The sequence below is a fragment of the Lithobates pipiens genome, unplaced genomic scaffold (assembly GCF_037356315.1).
Source record: "Lithobates pipiens isolate NorthernLeopardFrog02 unplaced genomic scaffold, aLitPip1_a1.2 Scaffold_19, whole genome shotgun sequence".
Taxonomy (NCBI): domain Eukaryota; kingdom Metazoa; phylum Chordata; class Amphibia; order Anura; family Ranidae; genus Lithobates; species Lithobates pipiens.
The window spans coordinates 436,562,361-436,578,617 of NW_027507764.1; the positions used below are offsets into that span (position 1 = coordinate 436,562,361).

A 16,257-nucleotide genomic window follows, 5' to 3' on the forward strand; every position below is an offset into this window, starting at 1 on the left:
ATTTAGCCACACCATATGGCCTTACCATGCTTAACCACTTAAGGACCGCCACTTGGCAATGTACGTCGGCAGAATGGCACCGACAGGCACAAGCACGTACATGTACGTGTTTGCCTTCCAGGGGGGGGGGGGGGAGGACCCCCTCCCACTGTCTACGGCGGTCCGTTTTGCTTCAGGAGCGATCCGTGATGAGGGGATGGCCGTTGGTTTCTGGCCATCCCCTCTCGATCACTCCTGGCGAATGAGAAGCTTCCCCCGCCTGTGTAGTGTAAACACAGGCAGGAAGGAAGTGATGTCATTCTCCTTGGTGCGGTCTTTTTGACCGGTCTGCGAGGAGAGGACATAGTAAGTGCACCAACACTACACTGACATGTAGGTACACATAGGCACACAAATCCCCCCCGATCGCCCCCCTCCCAGTCAGTGTCACTGATTGCAGTGATCATTTATTTACTGATCACTGAATTTAGTGTCAGTTGTGACAGTGAAAAATTGCAGGGCAGTTAGTGTTAGGTCCAGGGTAGCCCCCTACCCCCGCAATAAAGTTTTAACCCTCTGATTGCCCCTAGAGTTAACCCTTTCACCCCCTTTTACCAGTGTCACTAAGCGATCGTTTTTCTGATCGCTGCATTAGTGTCACTGGTGCCGCTAGGTGGCTAGTTATTTTTTTAGGTTCACCGCCAGGTTTTTATAGCACTAGGTACCCCCATATACTACCCAATAATGGTTTTAACCCCCTGATTGCCCCTAGTTAACCCTTTCACCCCCTTTTGCCAGTGTCACTAAGCGATCGTTTTTCTGATCGCTGCATTAGTGTCACTGGTGCCGCTAGGTGGCTAGTTATTTTTTTAGGTTCACCGCCAGGTTTTTATAGCACTAGGTACCCCCATATACTACCCAATAATGGTTTTAACCCCCTGATTGCCCCTAGTTAACCCTTTCACCAGCGATCACTGTATAAGTGCCACTGGTGACGCTGGATAGTCAGTTATTTAGGTTCCCTGTCAGGTTTTTATATAGCGTCAGGGACCCCCATATACTACCTAATAAAGATTTTAACCCCCTGATTGCCCCTAGTTAACCCTTTCAGCAGTGATCCCCGTATAAGTGTTACGGGTGACTCTGGTTAGTTCGTTTGCTTTTTATAGCATTAGGGCACCCACCATTTATTACCCAATAAAGGTTTAACCCCCTGATCACACGGAGGGTGATATCAATTAGGTTTTAGGGTCAGGGTCTGCATCACCCCAGGCAGCGCTAGGTTAGTGCCAGTACCGCTAACACCCACGCGCAAAGCATACACCTCCCGTAGTGGTATAGTATCTGAACAGATCAATATCTAGAGTCCCCAGCAGTTTAGGGTTCCAAAAAAACGCATTGTTAGCGGGATCAGCCCAGATACCTGCTAGCACCTGTGTTTTGCCCCTCCACCCAGCCCACCCAAGTGCAGTATCGATCGATCACTGTCATTTACAAAACACTAAACACATAACTGCAGCGTTCGCAGAGTCAGGCCTGATCCCTGCGATCGCTAAGTTTTTTTGGTAGCGTTTTATATTTAAATCCTGAAGGCGGTGCTTGGTTTTCGGGGTCCGGTACGTGGCTAGGCTCCCAAAAAGTCCCCCACGTGTGGTATCCCCGTACTCGGGAGAAGCAGCAGAATTTATTTTGGGGTGTAATTTCACTTATGCCCATAGCATGTGTGAGCAATATATCATTTAGTGACAACTTTGTGCAAAAAATAAAAAGTTTGTAATATTCCCGCAACTTGTGGCAAAATATAAAATATTTCATGGACTCAACATGCCTCTCAGTAAATAGCTTGGGGTCTCTACTTTCCAAAATGGGGTTATTTGGGGGGGGGGGTTGTGCTATTTTGGCATTTTATGGCCTTCGAAACTGTGATAGGTAGTGAGGAGTGAAATCAAAAATTTGCACCCTTAGAAATCCTGAAGGCAGTGATTGGTTTTCGGGGTCCTGTACGCGGCTAGACTCCCAAAAAGTCCCACATATGTGGTATCCCCGTACTCAGGAGAAGCAGCAGAATATATTTTGGGGTGTAATTCCACATATAACTATGGCATGTGTGAGCAATATATCATTTAGTGACAACTTTTTGTAAACTTTTTTTTTTTTTGTCATTATTCAATCACTTGGGACAAAAAAAAATATTCAGTGGGCTCAATATGCCCCTCAGCAATTTCCTTGGGGTGTCTACTTGAGGGGGGGGTTGTACTGCCCTGCCATTTTAGCACCTGAAGAAATGAGATAGGCAGTCATAAATTAAAAGCTGTGTAAATTCCAGAAAATGTACTCTAGTTTGTAGACGCTATAACTTTTGTGCAAACCAATAAATATACGCTTATTGACATTTTTTTTACTAAAGACACGTGGCTGAATACATTTTGCCCTAAATGTATGACTAAAATTGAGTTCATTCGATTTCTCTTATAAAAAAAAGTAGAAAATATATTTTCTTTTCTCGAAATTTTCGGTCTTTTTCCATTTATATCGCAAAAAATTAAAATCGCAGAGGCAATCAAATACCATCAAAAGAAAGCTCTATTTGTGGGAAGAAAAGGACGCAAATTTCATTTGGGTACAACATTGCATGACTGCGCAATTACCAGTTAAAGCAGTGCAGTGCGAAATTGTAAAAAGACCTCTGGTCCTTAGGCTGACAATTGGTCCGGGGCTGAAGTGGTTAAGCCCACCACTGCCTCAAAGTACCCCATTTTCAGTGGGTCCTACACTATTCATAGAATGAAAGATAAATCCCACTTCTCTTAACCATGGGAGATACTTTCTCCTTACATGGAAGAAGTGTGCTAAAAAAAAAAGTGTGCCCCTCCAACCCTTTGTTTGTCCCAAACCATCAAAGTCACAGGCTTTTGAACTGAGTGCTGATAACAAGCCTGAAGCTCCCTCTCCTCTGTAGTCCGGAGGACATGGCACCCATAGTTGACAAATTTTCATCCCACTGGTTGATCGTAAAACTGTCATATCTGTGTCTGCACATGCTTGGATCCTACGTTGAAATCTGTGACTATCCTCTAACAATACAGAGTTTGCACAGATAGACGAGGCTGATTTCAATTTATTGTTACCATTAGCAACAGTGGCCAATTTTATTAAATATCTTGTGAATGGGAATGATATTCATCTGTCAGGACATATAATTACCTTCCATCACTGGGAAATAAGGGGATTTCCAGTTCCATGCCATTTTTGAATTGTGTCAAGTTCCAGCAATTTTACGTGTAACTGTTCATCCCAGCACTGGAGTAATACTGTTTACACAGGGACGTTTTGGGTTGAGTGAGTTCTGCACCATAGTGGAGTGTTGTTTTATCAAAATGTTTTCATTTTTTTAACTGGGTGATGGAAATGTGGACTGCAAATGTAATGTAAGAATTTTTTGTTTTAAAATGAGTTTTTGTCCCTGAGGTGTATCCATAATAAGTTCAGTGCACCTGGGCCCTGGAAGGGGATAGGGCCCACTGTCACTCAACACATTGTGGGTGCACTCCACACTGTGTACCAGCCACTTACAATCCTCTGGGAATTTTTATTCCAGTCAACCATTGACTATTAATGCTGGGGGTATTGTTCCAACTGGCCACTGGCCATCAGTGCTGAGAAGGGGGGAGAGGTTATTGCGCCAACTAATGACTGACCACCAGCATTTACTGATAAAAGTGTTTATCGGAATAGTTGCTAATTCTTTTTTGAAGTTCTTTAAGGCAGACATAAAAGCATATGTAGTTACAGAGTTTCATGTTTTTAAAAAAAAATTTGTGCTAACTGTTGTATTGATTTAGTTTAATTAAACCATGCTCCTTTAAGACCCTCCCACCAGCCACACTCACCATTTAGCACAGTCCACTGTGCAAATCATTTTTCTTCAGATAGCATTTTTTTTTTTAAATGTTCATGTGTAGCTAACTAGAATTTGACATGGCTCTCCCTTGTTGTAGCCAACTTAGGATCTTGCATATAGACCCATTGCATTCAGAAAACTCTCCCTGCTACAGAGAGTTTAAAGTCCTACAGATCAGTAAATGAAAGGGTCAGCAGGAAGAAAATGTGCCTATCTAATGACAAAATATGTCTACTCTGATGTAAATACGAGAATTTGCTGATGAGTCTTTGGCCTTCACTTCTTCCTCATGTCACAGAAGAAAAAATCATACCTACAGTGGATATAAAAAAGTCGCACACTGTAACAATGGCAGGTTTTTGAGATGTAAAAAATCAGAGCAAGATAAAACACTTCTGAATTTTTCCACTTTTAATGTGACTTATAATATATGCAATTCAATTAAAAATGAGATATCAAACTGATACAAATGGGAGCTCTCTGTCTTTAAACAAAATACATGCATGTACTACAAAATACGTAAAACAACTTACTCCTAAAAGTAATAATGTAGTATAATGCGTAGTACATTTATTTCATTTAAAGACCATTTTTATTTCACCCTATCATCCATTCACATGTACGAGGTTGTGGATGCACATATGGGATAATTAGTATTTCCATAAATTGAGTATATGTGTACACAACATTTTTTTATTTTTTTTTTATTATCCACTGAGCGATTAGGGCAAGCACTTTTTTGTATCCAGTTTGATAGCTTTTAAGTGATTCATGCACACATAAAGGGGGGCAGCTGCCATACATACATACACAAGGATTCATTGGTTGGCGCCATCCTTTTTTTTTTTTTCTTTTTCTCAATTAAAAATAAACTGAAATCTTGAAAGTGGGAAAATGAAAAAAAAATGTAATAAAACAAACGTACAATAATTTAGTTGTGCAAATATGCTGACCCCTAAACTAATACTTTAATTATCGTCAACAGTCTTTTGGAGTAGGAATCTATCAGCATGGCGCATTTTTTGGAATCTCTGGCCACTCGTCCTTGCCAAAGCCCTCCAAATCTTGTGAGGGCAACTCCTATGCATAGACTTCTTCAGGCCACCCTACAGTTTTTCATATGGATTCAGGTCTGGGCTCTGGCTGGGCCATTGTAAAACATTGACCTTGATGCGTTGGGTCGTTATTGTGCTGAAAGATAAAATGCCTCTTTATCTTAGATTTTTTAGCAGAGGCCTGAAGGTTCTGTGCCAAAATTATTCATACGTCCTTCCACCTTGTCTAAAACCCCAGATCAAGCTGAAGAAACATAGCCCAAAGCAAATTGCTGCCACCACCATGCTTCACTGTGGGTATGTTTTTTTGATGTGCAGTTTTCGTTTTTCCCCACACATACTTTTTGGAATTCTGGCCAAAAAGTTGAATCTTTGTCTCTTTAGAACATAACACATTTTCACACATGCTTTTGTCAGGCTGGATGTAGGATCTTGCTGAGCTTGTATGTCCCAGTCCTATCAAGAATACATTTGTATTGTTACGTGTAGCACACAACCAGTACTTTCCAGAAATTCCTGCAGTTCCTTGACTGTTGCTTTGGACCTCTAGGCAGTCTCCCGGATCAGTTTTCTTGTTTTTTTTTATCCATTTTGAAGTAATGTCCAGTTCTTGGTAATGTCACTGTTGTGCCACATTTTCTCTACTTGTTGATGACTGTCTTTCCTGTGCCCTATGGTATATCTAATGCTTTTTTGTACCTTCTCCTGATACTTTCCAACAATGAGATCACTTTGATGCTTTGTATGCTCTTTGTGGAAAAATAATTTTGCTGTAAGAAGCAACTGAAAAAATGTCAGAAAAATCCTACTAGAACATCCAAACTTTATATGGGCTTGATTATAGTCAGTACACACCTGCCATCAATGAAACTGACTATTATTTACCATCGGTTTGAATGTGATTGTTTATTTCTGAATACAGCTACATCCCTAATTATGATGGGGTGTGTACACCTATGCAACCACATTATTTTACCTTTTTTTATCACCATTTATCCCTTTGCACCTAAGGGTAAAACAAATATTAATGCCCAAGCACAATTTTGTAACTTTGACATATGTTACAAAATTGTACATATCATCACAACTGCTTTGTGCATCCAAGTGGATTATACCACATTTTTTTAAGGACAAATTGGACTTTGATTTGGTGGTAAATGGTAATTGATATCTCCTATTTTTTTTTTTTTTTTATATCAAAGGATAACTGGCCCAAAATATAAAAAAATATAAAAAATTAAAACATAGCTGTAGTTTTCTTGCTGCCAACATAACCTTTCACCAAGGAAAAACTCTAAATAAATTCTCCTGCTCCTGACAATCGCATCAATACCTCATATGTCTGTTGTTTGGACCCATAGTACAGCCCAGAAAAAATAGTGCATATTTTGCTTTTTTTTTAATCCCACACCTTAAACACTCTGACAATACCTGAAACTGATGCGAATAAAAAAAAGAAAAAAGAGAGCATGCGCCGTGCTGCTAGAGTGGATGCAAGCCTAGACCACTCCGCACACCCCTGGCACATAGAGCATCTTTCAGCAGCCCTCCTATCCTGCTTGTCCCAACACTATACCGGGTCGGTGGGCACATACAGCAGAGACCTGCTTCATGCTCACCCGGTCAGCGGGGAGGACCTACGGCAGCATTTTGTTACCCTCCTTGTGGGTCTGCAAAAGGATCCAAGATGGTGTCTGGCAATAGTTCCATGCAGACAGGAAAGGGGCAGCAGCAGCCACTGTCACAGAAGAACAAGGGGCAGTCCCCTGGCCATGGATCACATGGTGTGGGTTCCCTCACAGCCACCCAGTCCTCAGGTGAGCAGCCAGATTGTCCCTGTCCGTCACCCAGCCATGCCAGATCCCTTTCCCATGCCTCTATACCTTCTTCAGGCCGCGCTTCCCATACCTCATCTGCTCTGGAAAGAGATATGGCAGATATATTCCTCAGTCAGAATAGTGGTCAGCATGTGGAATCTGACAGCCCTGAGAGATCCCCAGCTCCTTTACTTGCACCATTATACTCTCCAGATACTATACTGCTTGCCCGCTTTGTGGACATGTTGAAAAGGGAGTTGGAAAAGCCACCTCTAAATTGACCTCCGACCTGATGTAAGATTTCCAGGATTTGGGCTGTCCCCTAGAAAGCATTGAATCCAAAGTTGATGACACTGTTCATAGAGTGGCACAAAACACTACCATGATTACTGAACTCCACAATCCTCTGGAGGAATCTTACACTAAAACTGATCTTGAAAACTGCATCAGGCGGTATAATTTTCGCATTCGTGGTTTGCCAGAAACAGTTAAAGATATCACCTCTATCACTTTCTCCCTGATGCAATCAGCTGTCCCAAATATTAATGAAACCCACATGGAGATTGATCGAGTTCACATGGCCCTTGTCCCTCTGATACATGACGGGCCTCCCCGGGACGTGATTATGAAGCCTCATTTCTTCAGGGTCAAGCAGTATGCCAGGGAACATCCAGACCTGGAAGTTGAAGGCTATAAAATTCAGATATTTGCAGACATTTCCTTAGTTGTCATTCAAAAAAGAGCATTTAAACCTTTACTTTCCTTTAGGGCTTTTACTTTTCAGCCACATGACTGTAATTGTCAAACCTCGTTAGCGTTCAGCTGAAATAACTGCTATTTTTATTATAAAAAAAGGATAATTTTACTTGTGTGTGCTTTGTGAATCAACTTTATTGTGTCTGAAAATGTTGATGTTATTCATGTCATGATTTTGGAATATCAGAGAATGTTACATAGCAAGTCAGATTGAAAGACAGTATGTCGATCAAGTTCAACCAGAAGAAGGCTCTGAAGATGTGTGGCCTTCATTATTCATAGTTTGTAAAAGGCGTTGTTTCTTCTCATGACCATTCCATCTCATACACTGCTGCCATTGGTTGATCTCCACTCATCTTGCTTATCCATCAGTGTTGACTATCATTGGTTTCCAAATGTGAAAATAATTTGAAAGTTGCAATAATTCGAGCCATTTATGATACTGCAACTGGCGTCACCTGGTTTTGCATCCCAACCATCCGAATGATATATGGATGGTGTAAAGAGGCCCTAGCAAAAAAGTAGATCTTGGTATAGATCTTGTATGTTAATACTAAGCTAACAAAACATATACACTTTGTATTAAAACCATTAACATTGGCTGTTCCCTTTTCGTGTGTGTATGTAAAAAAAAAAATCAAAAAGCGAATGTATTTCTGTAACTGTAAGTTTGATTTTCATTCTCCTAGTGACCTACAGTCCTTAAAAGCCAAGGACACATGAATGAACAGACTTTGAACATATGACCAGTGCCCTTAAATTGCTCAGCTGGCCAAACTTGTCATTGTAGAGGAGAATGCCGGCACCAGGCCTGTCTTATGAAACATTTTATATCCTGTAATTCACACATAATTCACAGCCATTACATGATTGCAGCTAGTCTCTGCCCTCTGAAAGCTTGCTTTTCATTTATGATCTCTATTATTTCATGTATTACTTTTCTTTCAGTATGACCTTAACACGTGCAGTTGGTGCCTATGCTGTAATGGATTTTAGGTTTTATTCAGTATCCATTTAAACCATATGTAGCAGAGAAATGGGTTGTAAATTCAGGATTGCTTACTTAAAAGCCTCCTGCAGAAATATCTACCGTCCAGGCTTAAATACATTGGAAATGGCTAACAAAACGCCACTAAATAGAGCATGAAAAAAAATTCCCCTTATTGATGAAGTTATTTGCATGCCATATTATATTGCACTGTATAAACCACCACTGTGGTTATGTGTGAAGATTTCAAAGCCTGTACAGAAAAAAAAATATTTGGCATGGTTTTAAAGCAGATAAAGGCACAAATCAATGGAGCACTGTAATCATTAGTGCTTTGTGTTTTTGTTTTGTTTTTTAATGCAAGCAATGTACTTAGTGTACTCAAACCCACAATAGTAAAATCCGTCTTTATATGCAGTAAAGCATGCTTGTTATACTCACTGTGGAACCTAAGGGGTTACTCCTCCGTATTATATAAAAAGGCTGTTTGATCCTGTGTTTTCTGATCATCCCCTTCTTCCACTGTCTCCAATCCATCAACTGATACAACAGAGCCTTGTAAGCAGTCTGCACATGCTCAGTTTGGTGTGTATTGCTAGAGGTTTTTTTTTCGGGAGGTGCATGCGATCAGCACAGGGCCAATCAGCACTGTCCAGAGGGTAAGGGGTCATGCAGCCTCCTAGTGCAGTCAGAGTAGAATAAAAACTCCTCCTACAAGCTTTAACCAGACACTGATAGAAGTTACAAGACTGCTATATACTGCTGATGAGAAAGGGTATTTAGCAGTTTATATTTACTAAAATAATTGCATTTACATGTTCTGTGTACCGTGGGAGACAAGATATAATGAATGCAGGGTCCTGGGTTTAGTAACACTTTAAATTTGACTTGGTACCAGCTTCTTGCAGTTTACTGTATAGTCTGTATAGCAGAGTTCAAAGAAGTTGAAGGCGAAATAGCGCAAAGAGCTGGCCAGGTATGCTGCAGTGCAGGAAGCCTACTGACAGGGTGAAAGAGCAGAGTGACAGTTATATTCCAAGTAGTGGCACTGCAATCATTTATAGATTTCCTTAAAATGCCCCACTGTTTCCGCTTGTCTTGCTGTCATAGGCTTTCCATCAAAGAGTAATGGAGCCCACCTGACAAGCAAAAAAAGGTCAATAGGACTACTGTTCGCACAAGGGCCAGCCAAGGACAGATGGTTTAAGGCAAGCAAGGAGTATGAAAGTACCACAGTTAAAGTGGAACTAAAGGCTCACAAACTTTCCTTGGCTCCAACAGTCCAATTGCTGCAACTTCTCTCACTGGCCCCAGCAACCCACCCCCCGTGTTCTTCTGGATGCTGGTATTTTGCAGTTTTGTTTAGCTGGCACAGGATGACATCACTCCAGCGCATGCATAGGAGTGATGTCATCCTGGCGCACATTCTGCAGAGAATTGAAAACAGGCAAGTAAGTGTACTTTATTGTAAAAGAAACATTGCAGGACTTTTCTGCACTAAAAAAAGCCTGCCTGTTTGTTCTCAAATCCTCAGACAATTCTATGCTGCTCTTTCTTTTCTCCATGCTCCGTGTGGCACACAGAGACACACAACAGTCAATTTTTCACCATTTTAACTGTATGCTGGTGTGATTTCTATATTGTCAGTGCCTGCTAATTAATACAGGTGATTCTAATTACAAATTACAAGAGCATCACAAACTTGGAATGCAATTATTCAAATTTTGAGAAGGTGACAATTTTGTCAAGTCCATTTTTGGAGTTTTGCGTTGAATGTGGCAGATTTGGCTTTTTATTTCTACACTTTCTTGTGTCTTACCAATACAAACAAAACAAATAAACATGAAAATGCCTAAACACTTGTTAATGTGCCAATTTTCTGGGCGAAGTGCTGCATTATCTGACAAATGCAGGGGTGACAATATGGTGACTGTAGGGGTGACTGTATATAATGGGTTTTCGATTTTTGTTTTTTTTGCTATTGGTTGAACTAGATGGTCTTTCAACCTGACTATGTAACATCTTATACACACTGTGGCACGCTTACAGTGTGCAGCGAGTAAGCAATTTTAGTAAAGAGGAGGGAGGAGCCTATAATACTGTGCAAGATAAAGGATAAGGCTGGAGTTCAATTTTAATTGGACTACAGAGTAGTATTTTACTTTTGATTTATGCTACATTTTTTATCATAACCAAACAAAAACGAATACATAAATCTACTTGAGCATTTCCTGATAATCATATTATAATCATATATAATTATAAGTATATATAAATATATGCTTATATTTCTTTTCCACTTTCTTGCTGCAAAAGGGACACTTGGTAAGTATTGTCATGTGTAATACATATAGGGGGTTATTTACTAAAGGCAAATGCACTTTGCACTACAAGTGAAAAATGCACTGAAATTGCACTTGGAAGTGCAGTCACTCTAGATCCGAGGGGGACATGCAAGGAAGATAATAAACAGCATTTTATCTTGCACATGATTGGGTAATAAAATCAGCAGAGTTTCCCCTCATTTCAGATCTACCTCTCAGATTTACAGCGACTGCACTTCCAAGTGCAATTTCAAGTGCACTTTGCACTTGTAGTTTTGCACTTGTAGTGCAAAGGGGCTTTGCCTTTCGTAAATAACCCCCATAGTGTTAATTTGCGTATATATATATATATATATATATATATATATATATATATATATATATATATACATATACATATATATATATATATACATATACATATATATATATATATATACATATACATATACATATATATATATATATATATATATATATATATATATACATATATATATATATATATATATACATATATATATATATATATATATATATATATATATATATATATATATATATATATATATATATATATACATATACATATAGTGTATATGTGTGTATATATATATATATATATATATATATATTGGCAAAAGCATTGGGACGCTGACCTTTACAAACATGAACTTTAATAGCATCCCAGTCTTAGTCCGTAGGGTTCAATATTGAGTTGGCCGACCCTTTGCAGCTTCAACTCTTCTGGGAAGGCTTTCCACAAGGTTTAGGAGTGTGTCTATGGGAATGTGTTTGACCATTCTTCCAGAAGTGTATAGATCAAAAAACAAACAAACAAAAATTCCAAGCGCTGCCCTAGCTTGTCTGATAAACGGTCAACAAGATAGTGAATGAAATGTCCAGAATTGTGGAAATTAAAATAGTTATGCACCCATATATAAATACAGTCTCTCTTATATACTCCGTCTGAATGGGAATGAGAGACAAAAAAATCAATGAGAAATGTCTGTAGCAGCCATTGGAAACAGGAAGCCTGCTCTGGGGTTAGGGAACCCACACTCTAACAGTGTTTTATATTTACTCATTTAACTGTTTTACACTATTGGTCTCCTAGTGCCTCTCTCCCCTTCCCTTATTCTTCCAGAAGCGCATTTGTGAGGTCAGGCACTAATGTGGACGAGAAGGCCTGGCTTGCAGTCTCCGCTCTATTTCATCCCAAAGGTATTCTATTGGGTTTAGGTCAGGACTCTGTGCAGGCCAGTTAAGTTCCTCCACCCCAAACTCGCACATCCATGTCTTTTATAGACATTGTTTGAGTACTGGTGCGCAGTCATGTTAGAACAGGAAGGGGCCATCCACAAACTGTTTCCACAAAGTTGGGAGCATGAAATTGTCCAACATGTCTTTTGTATGCTGATGCCTTAAGAGTTCCCTTAACTGGAACTAATGGGCCAAAACCAACCAACAAAAAACAACCCCACCTCATAATCCCCCCCCCCCTCCACCAAATGGTTTGGACCAAAGCACAAAGCAAGATCCATAAAGACATGAATGTGCGAGTTTAGGGTGGAGGAATTTGACTGGTCTGCACAGTCCGTGCAGAGTGTTGACCTCAACCTGATAGAACACCCTTTGATGAATTAATGTGGAGACTGTGAGCCAAGCCTTCTTGTCCACATCAGTGCCTGACCTAACAAATGTGCTTCTGGAAGAATGGTCAAACGTTACCATAGATATACTTCTAAACCTTGTGGATAGCCTTCCCAGAAGAGGCGAAGCTGTTAAAGCTGCAAAAGGTGGGCCAACTCAATATTGAACCCTACAGACTAAGACTGTATTGGCATTAAAGTTTGTGTGTGTAAAGGCAGGCAACCCAATACTTTTGGTAATATAGTGTATGTATGTGTGATAGAGATATATAATCTGTGTGTGTGTGTATGTATGTGTGTGTGTGTATATATATATATATATATATATATATATATATATATATACTTGCATTTGTGATAAATAATTAAGACCCTTCTACAGCTTTTTTTTTTTTTTTTTTTTTTAACAATTAATGTTATACTCGTATTGTAGTGGTTGCTTGTTGAGGGGGTTGACAATTGTTTTTGCAGCAAATGGCAGAATCTGTGCTTGTGGACTAAAGCTGGCAATAGATGCATAGAAATGCAACCGGTTCAACAGAAACCGGCTAAACTGCGATCCATGGCGCTTCCTGCTTGACAGAAGTCAATCTAATGTAGTGGACCAGGGTCGCAATAGTCGCACTTGCAACGGGGCCCTGGCATTCCTTCATTGTCGGGGGTGGGACAGCAGGAGGCACTGATGGGCACTGAAAGGAGGTATGGATGGCATTGAGCACTGATAGGAGGCATTGATGGGCACTGAAGAGCACTGATAGGAGGCACTAATGGGAACAGATAGGCTGAATTTATGAACACTGATAAGTAGCACTGCTAGGAGGCACTGATGTGCACTTATAGGTGGCATTGATGGGCACCGATAGGTAGTGCTGATGGGCACCAAGGAACACTGATATGCAGAACTCAGGCAGTATTGATGGACAGCATTCAACAGTACTGATAGGTGGCACTGATGGGCAGCATTTAAGTATACTGATGGGTGGCACTGATGATTTGGGCATTATCATTGTAAACAAATTAATAACATTCTTGACAGTTAACGGCAGTCCTTTTCTAACACAAACACAGTATGGGAGAAAAGGGCTGTGGATACCTGGCAAGTCTGTTTACATGTGACCAGCTGATCACATGGTAAATGGCTGCTGTGATTGCGCTGGATGCATGTCCCAGGGGGCATGCGGGAAGCACAGTTTTGGGAGGATGTCCATGGACACCCTCCCAAAATTGGAAGCCCGGGGTTTGGATGGAAGAGGGGCAGGGGGGCCCATCAGGGTTTATTGCACCGGGGCCCTGAAGGTTCTAGTTACGCCTCTGATCTAATGATTGACTTCTGTCTAACAGCAAAGTTGGAAGAATTTTGTCAATCACCTGTTGCATCACTGATGAGTGTGTTCTGAGAGTGGAGTCGTCTCTCAGATTACAATGGAACAGCAGGGAGGATTCCTCCATCGATGCCACTTAGGTGGATGATCAGCCCACTGGCTGGTCATCTATGGCCAGCTTTAGAGTAAGTCAGCAGTGTACAATTGTAATTTACTAGTCCATATAGGCTTTCATTTTAGTAGTTTTGGGTCGTTGGGTAATAATGTTTGACATGATTATATTGGATCATAGAGCAAAGAGCACCCTTTGAAAGCCTTTAGATCAATATCAAAAATAAAGTTTTGACCTCCACATGCAAAACGCAAAGCATTTATGAATGAAATTATTAATGGAATTATTAATAAAGACAATTGTTTTTGTCTGCTTCCCATAGGCCTCCCAGACCTGTTACCAGCATGAATGACACACTCTTCTCCCACTCTGTTCCCTCAGGAAGTCACTTTTCAAACAAAATGTAAGTACCTCAGGATTTTCATTTTGCTGCCATTAATATCTTTACATTTGTTACCTGGGAAAGCTGAAAAGATAGCTGGTGTAAAAAGTGTAATTAAATAGATTTTAATTACACTTTTTCAATTTTGTCAAAACAATCCTTTATTTTCATAAATGTAACAAAATGTTCTTAGTAAAGTGTATCCAGACTACTGAACTGATAATATTTAACCACTTCCCACCCTGCCTATAGCAAAATGACAGCCTGTAGTTTAATTGTTCTGACTGTCCAATCACAACTGATCAGTGTAAATAGGAAGTGCCAGTTACCGGCATTCCTTTACTCACGCTGACAGAGCGTGAGTAGAGAAGAGCCGACAAGTGGCTTTCCTCACATTGGTGATCTGCAGTGATAATCAGTGCAATGATGATGCCTGCCAGTGCCCACCAGCGATCCATCAGTGCTGCCTTTCGATTGCCCATCAGTGCCTCCTCATCAGTGCACATCAGTACCACCCATCAGGGCCCATAAAGGCTGCCCATTAGTACCACCTATCAGTGCTGCATATTAGTGCCTCCTCTTCAGTGCCCATCAGTGCAGCCTATCTGTGCCCATCAGTGCCACCTCATCAGTGAAGGAGAAAAATTCATTATTTACAACATTTTATAACATAAACAAAGAAAAACTTTATTTTTTTAAACATTTTCAGTCTTTTTTCATTTGTTTAGCAAAAAATAAAAAACGTAGTGGTTATTTAATACCACCAAAAGAAAGCTCTATCTGTCTCAAAAAAACAGATTACAAATTTGTTTAGGTTCAGCATTGCATGACTGCGCAATTGTCATTCAAAGTGTGACAGAGCTGAAAGTTGAACTTTGTCTGGGCAGGAAGGGGGGTTTAAAGTGGCGTGTATAGAAGTGGTTAGAAGGGTTTGCCTTAGTCAAATCCTTGAATAAATTAGCATGCATCTATCAATTTAATTTGTCTCTCTAGCTTTGTATTAAACATTGTCTGATGCATATGTGAAACTAGCATTACTTTAGCCTAAAGTAGTATTAAACCCTCAGTGTTTTTTTTAGCTCAACACATTGAGCACAATAAAATATCTTTCCCCAATAAACAATTTGTTACAATTCTTACCTCACTTCTCCTCACTGTGCTCTCTGTGCAGCTTCCCTAAACTTCCAGTCTTCACAGAGAAGACCTAACAGTGGACCGTGCAGTCTTCAGTCAGTCTGTTAGTTTTGAGAAGGTGGGGGGGAGGAGCTAGACTACAGGGCTGCGTGTTTTTGTTGATGCACACAATGTAGGGAGACACAACTCTAATCCCTACTTAGAAGGGTGACTCCATAGAATGCTGCAAGAGAAAAGGAGTCATGCTAAAACAGGTATTCTATGGCGGTGATCATGGCACCACCCAAAAGTGGAACACCTCTACCGTAGATGGCCAGCAAAGTTTGAAAATTGTGGGAACCCTGGTTGGATTCCCCAGGTCTGGCTCCACTGGATTTGGGGGTAGTACATACTTCCCTGGAAGTCTAGCTTTAAACCATCTTGTCCTGAGGTTTATACCCCATCTGGATATTTGTTTCCCGTCAGCTAATTCACTGTATGTACACCACTGTGCCTTATTGTGCCTCTTTTTGTACTGTACATTGCTTTCTTATGGCTACTATTGGCTGTTACTCTGAAACTTTTTTTTGTTTTGCTTTCTTTCAAGTACTATATGTCTGAAATTTTAATAAACTTTCTCTTTTTGATAAAAAAATAAATAAATAAGAGGGTTTAATGACATTAAGACCTGTATCTTGCCACAGTGATGTCAATAGTAAATATTGCATTATTTGACTGGCTGGCCCAGCCCGCTGCATGGTTATCCTATTGTGTATGGGTCTGATGTCATGCAGATAATATTTTCACACTTTGATTTATACATTTAAATATCTTTATCGTTGATCTCTTCTTAATC

The 16,257-nt window shown here is 40.1% G+C and overlaps 1 protein-coding gene across 20 annotated transcripts in view; it reads left to right on the plus strand.

Moving 5' to 3' along the window:
* The window catches only part of DTNA (dystrobrevin alpha), a 370,761-nt gene that overhangs the window by 250,967 nt on the left and 103,537 nt on the right, over nucleotides 1-16,257 (plus strand). For 17 of the 20 annotated variants that reach the window (XM_077492634.1, XM_077492632.1, XM_077492641.1 and 14 more), the window contains exon 10: nucleotides 14,229-14,309. The exons of the other annotated variants lie outside the window; for them this stretch is intronic. In XM_077492634.1, coding sequence (XP_077348760.1) covers nucleotides 14,229-14,309 — 81 coding nt within the window. The remainder of the gene's footprint in view (nucleotides 1-14,228; nucleotides 14,310-16,257) is intronic. 20 annotated transcript variants of the gene reach the window in all.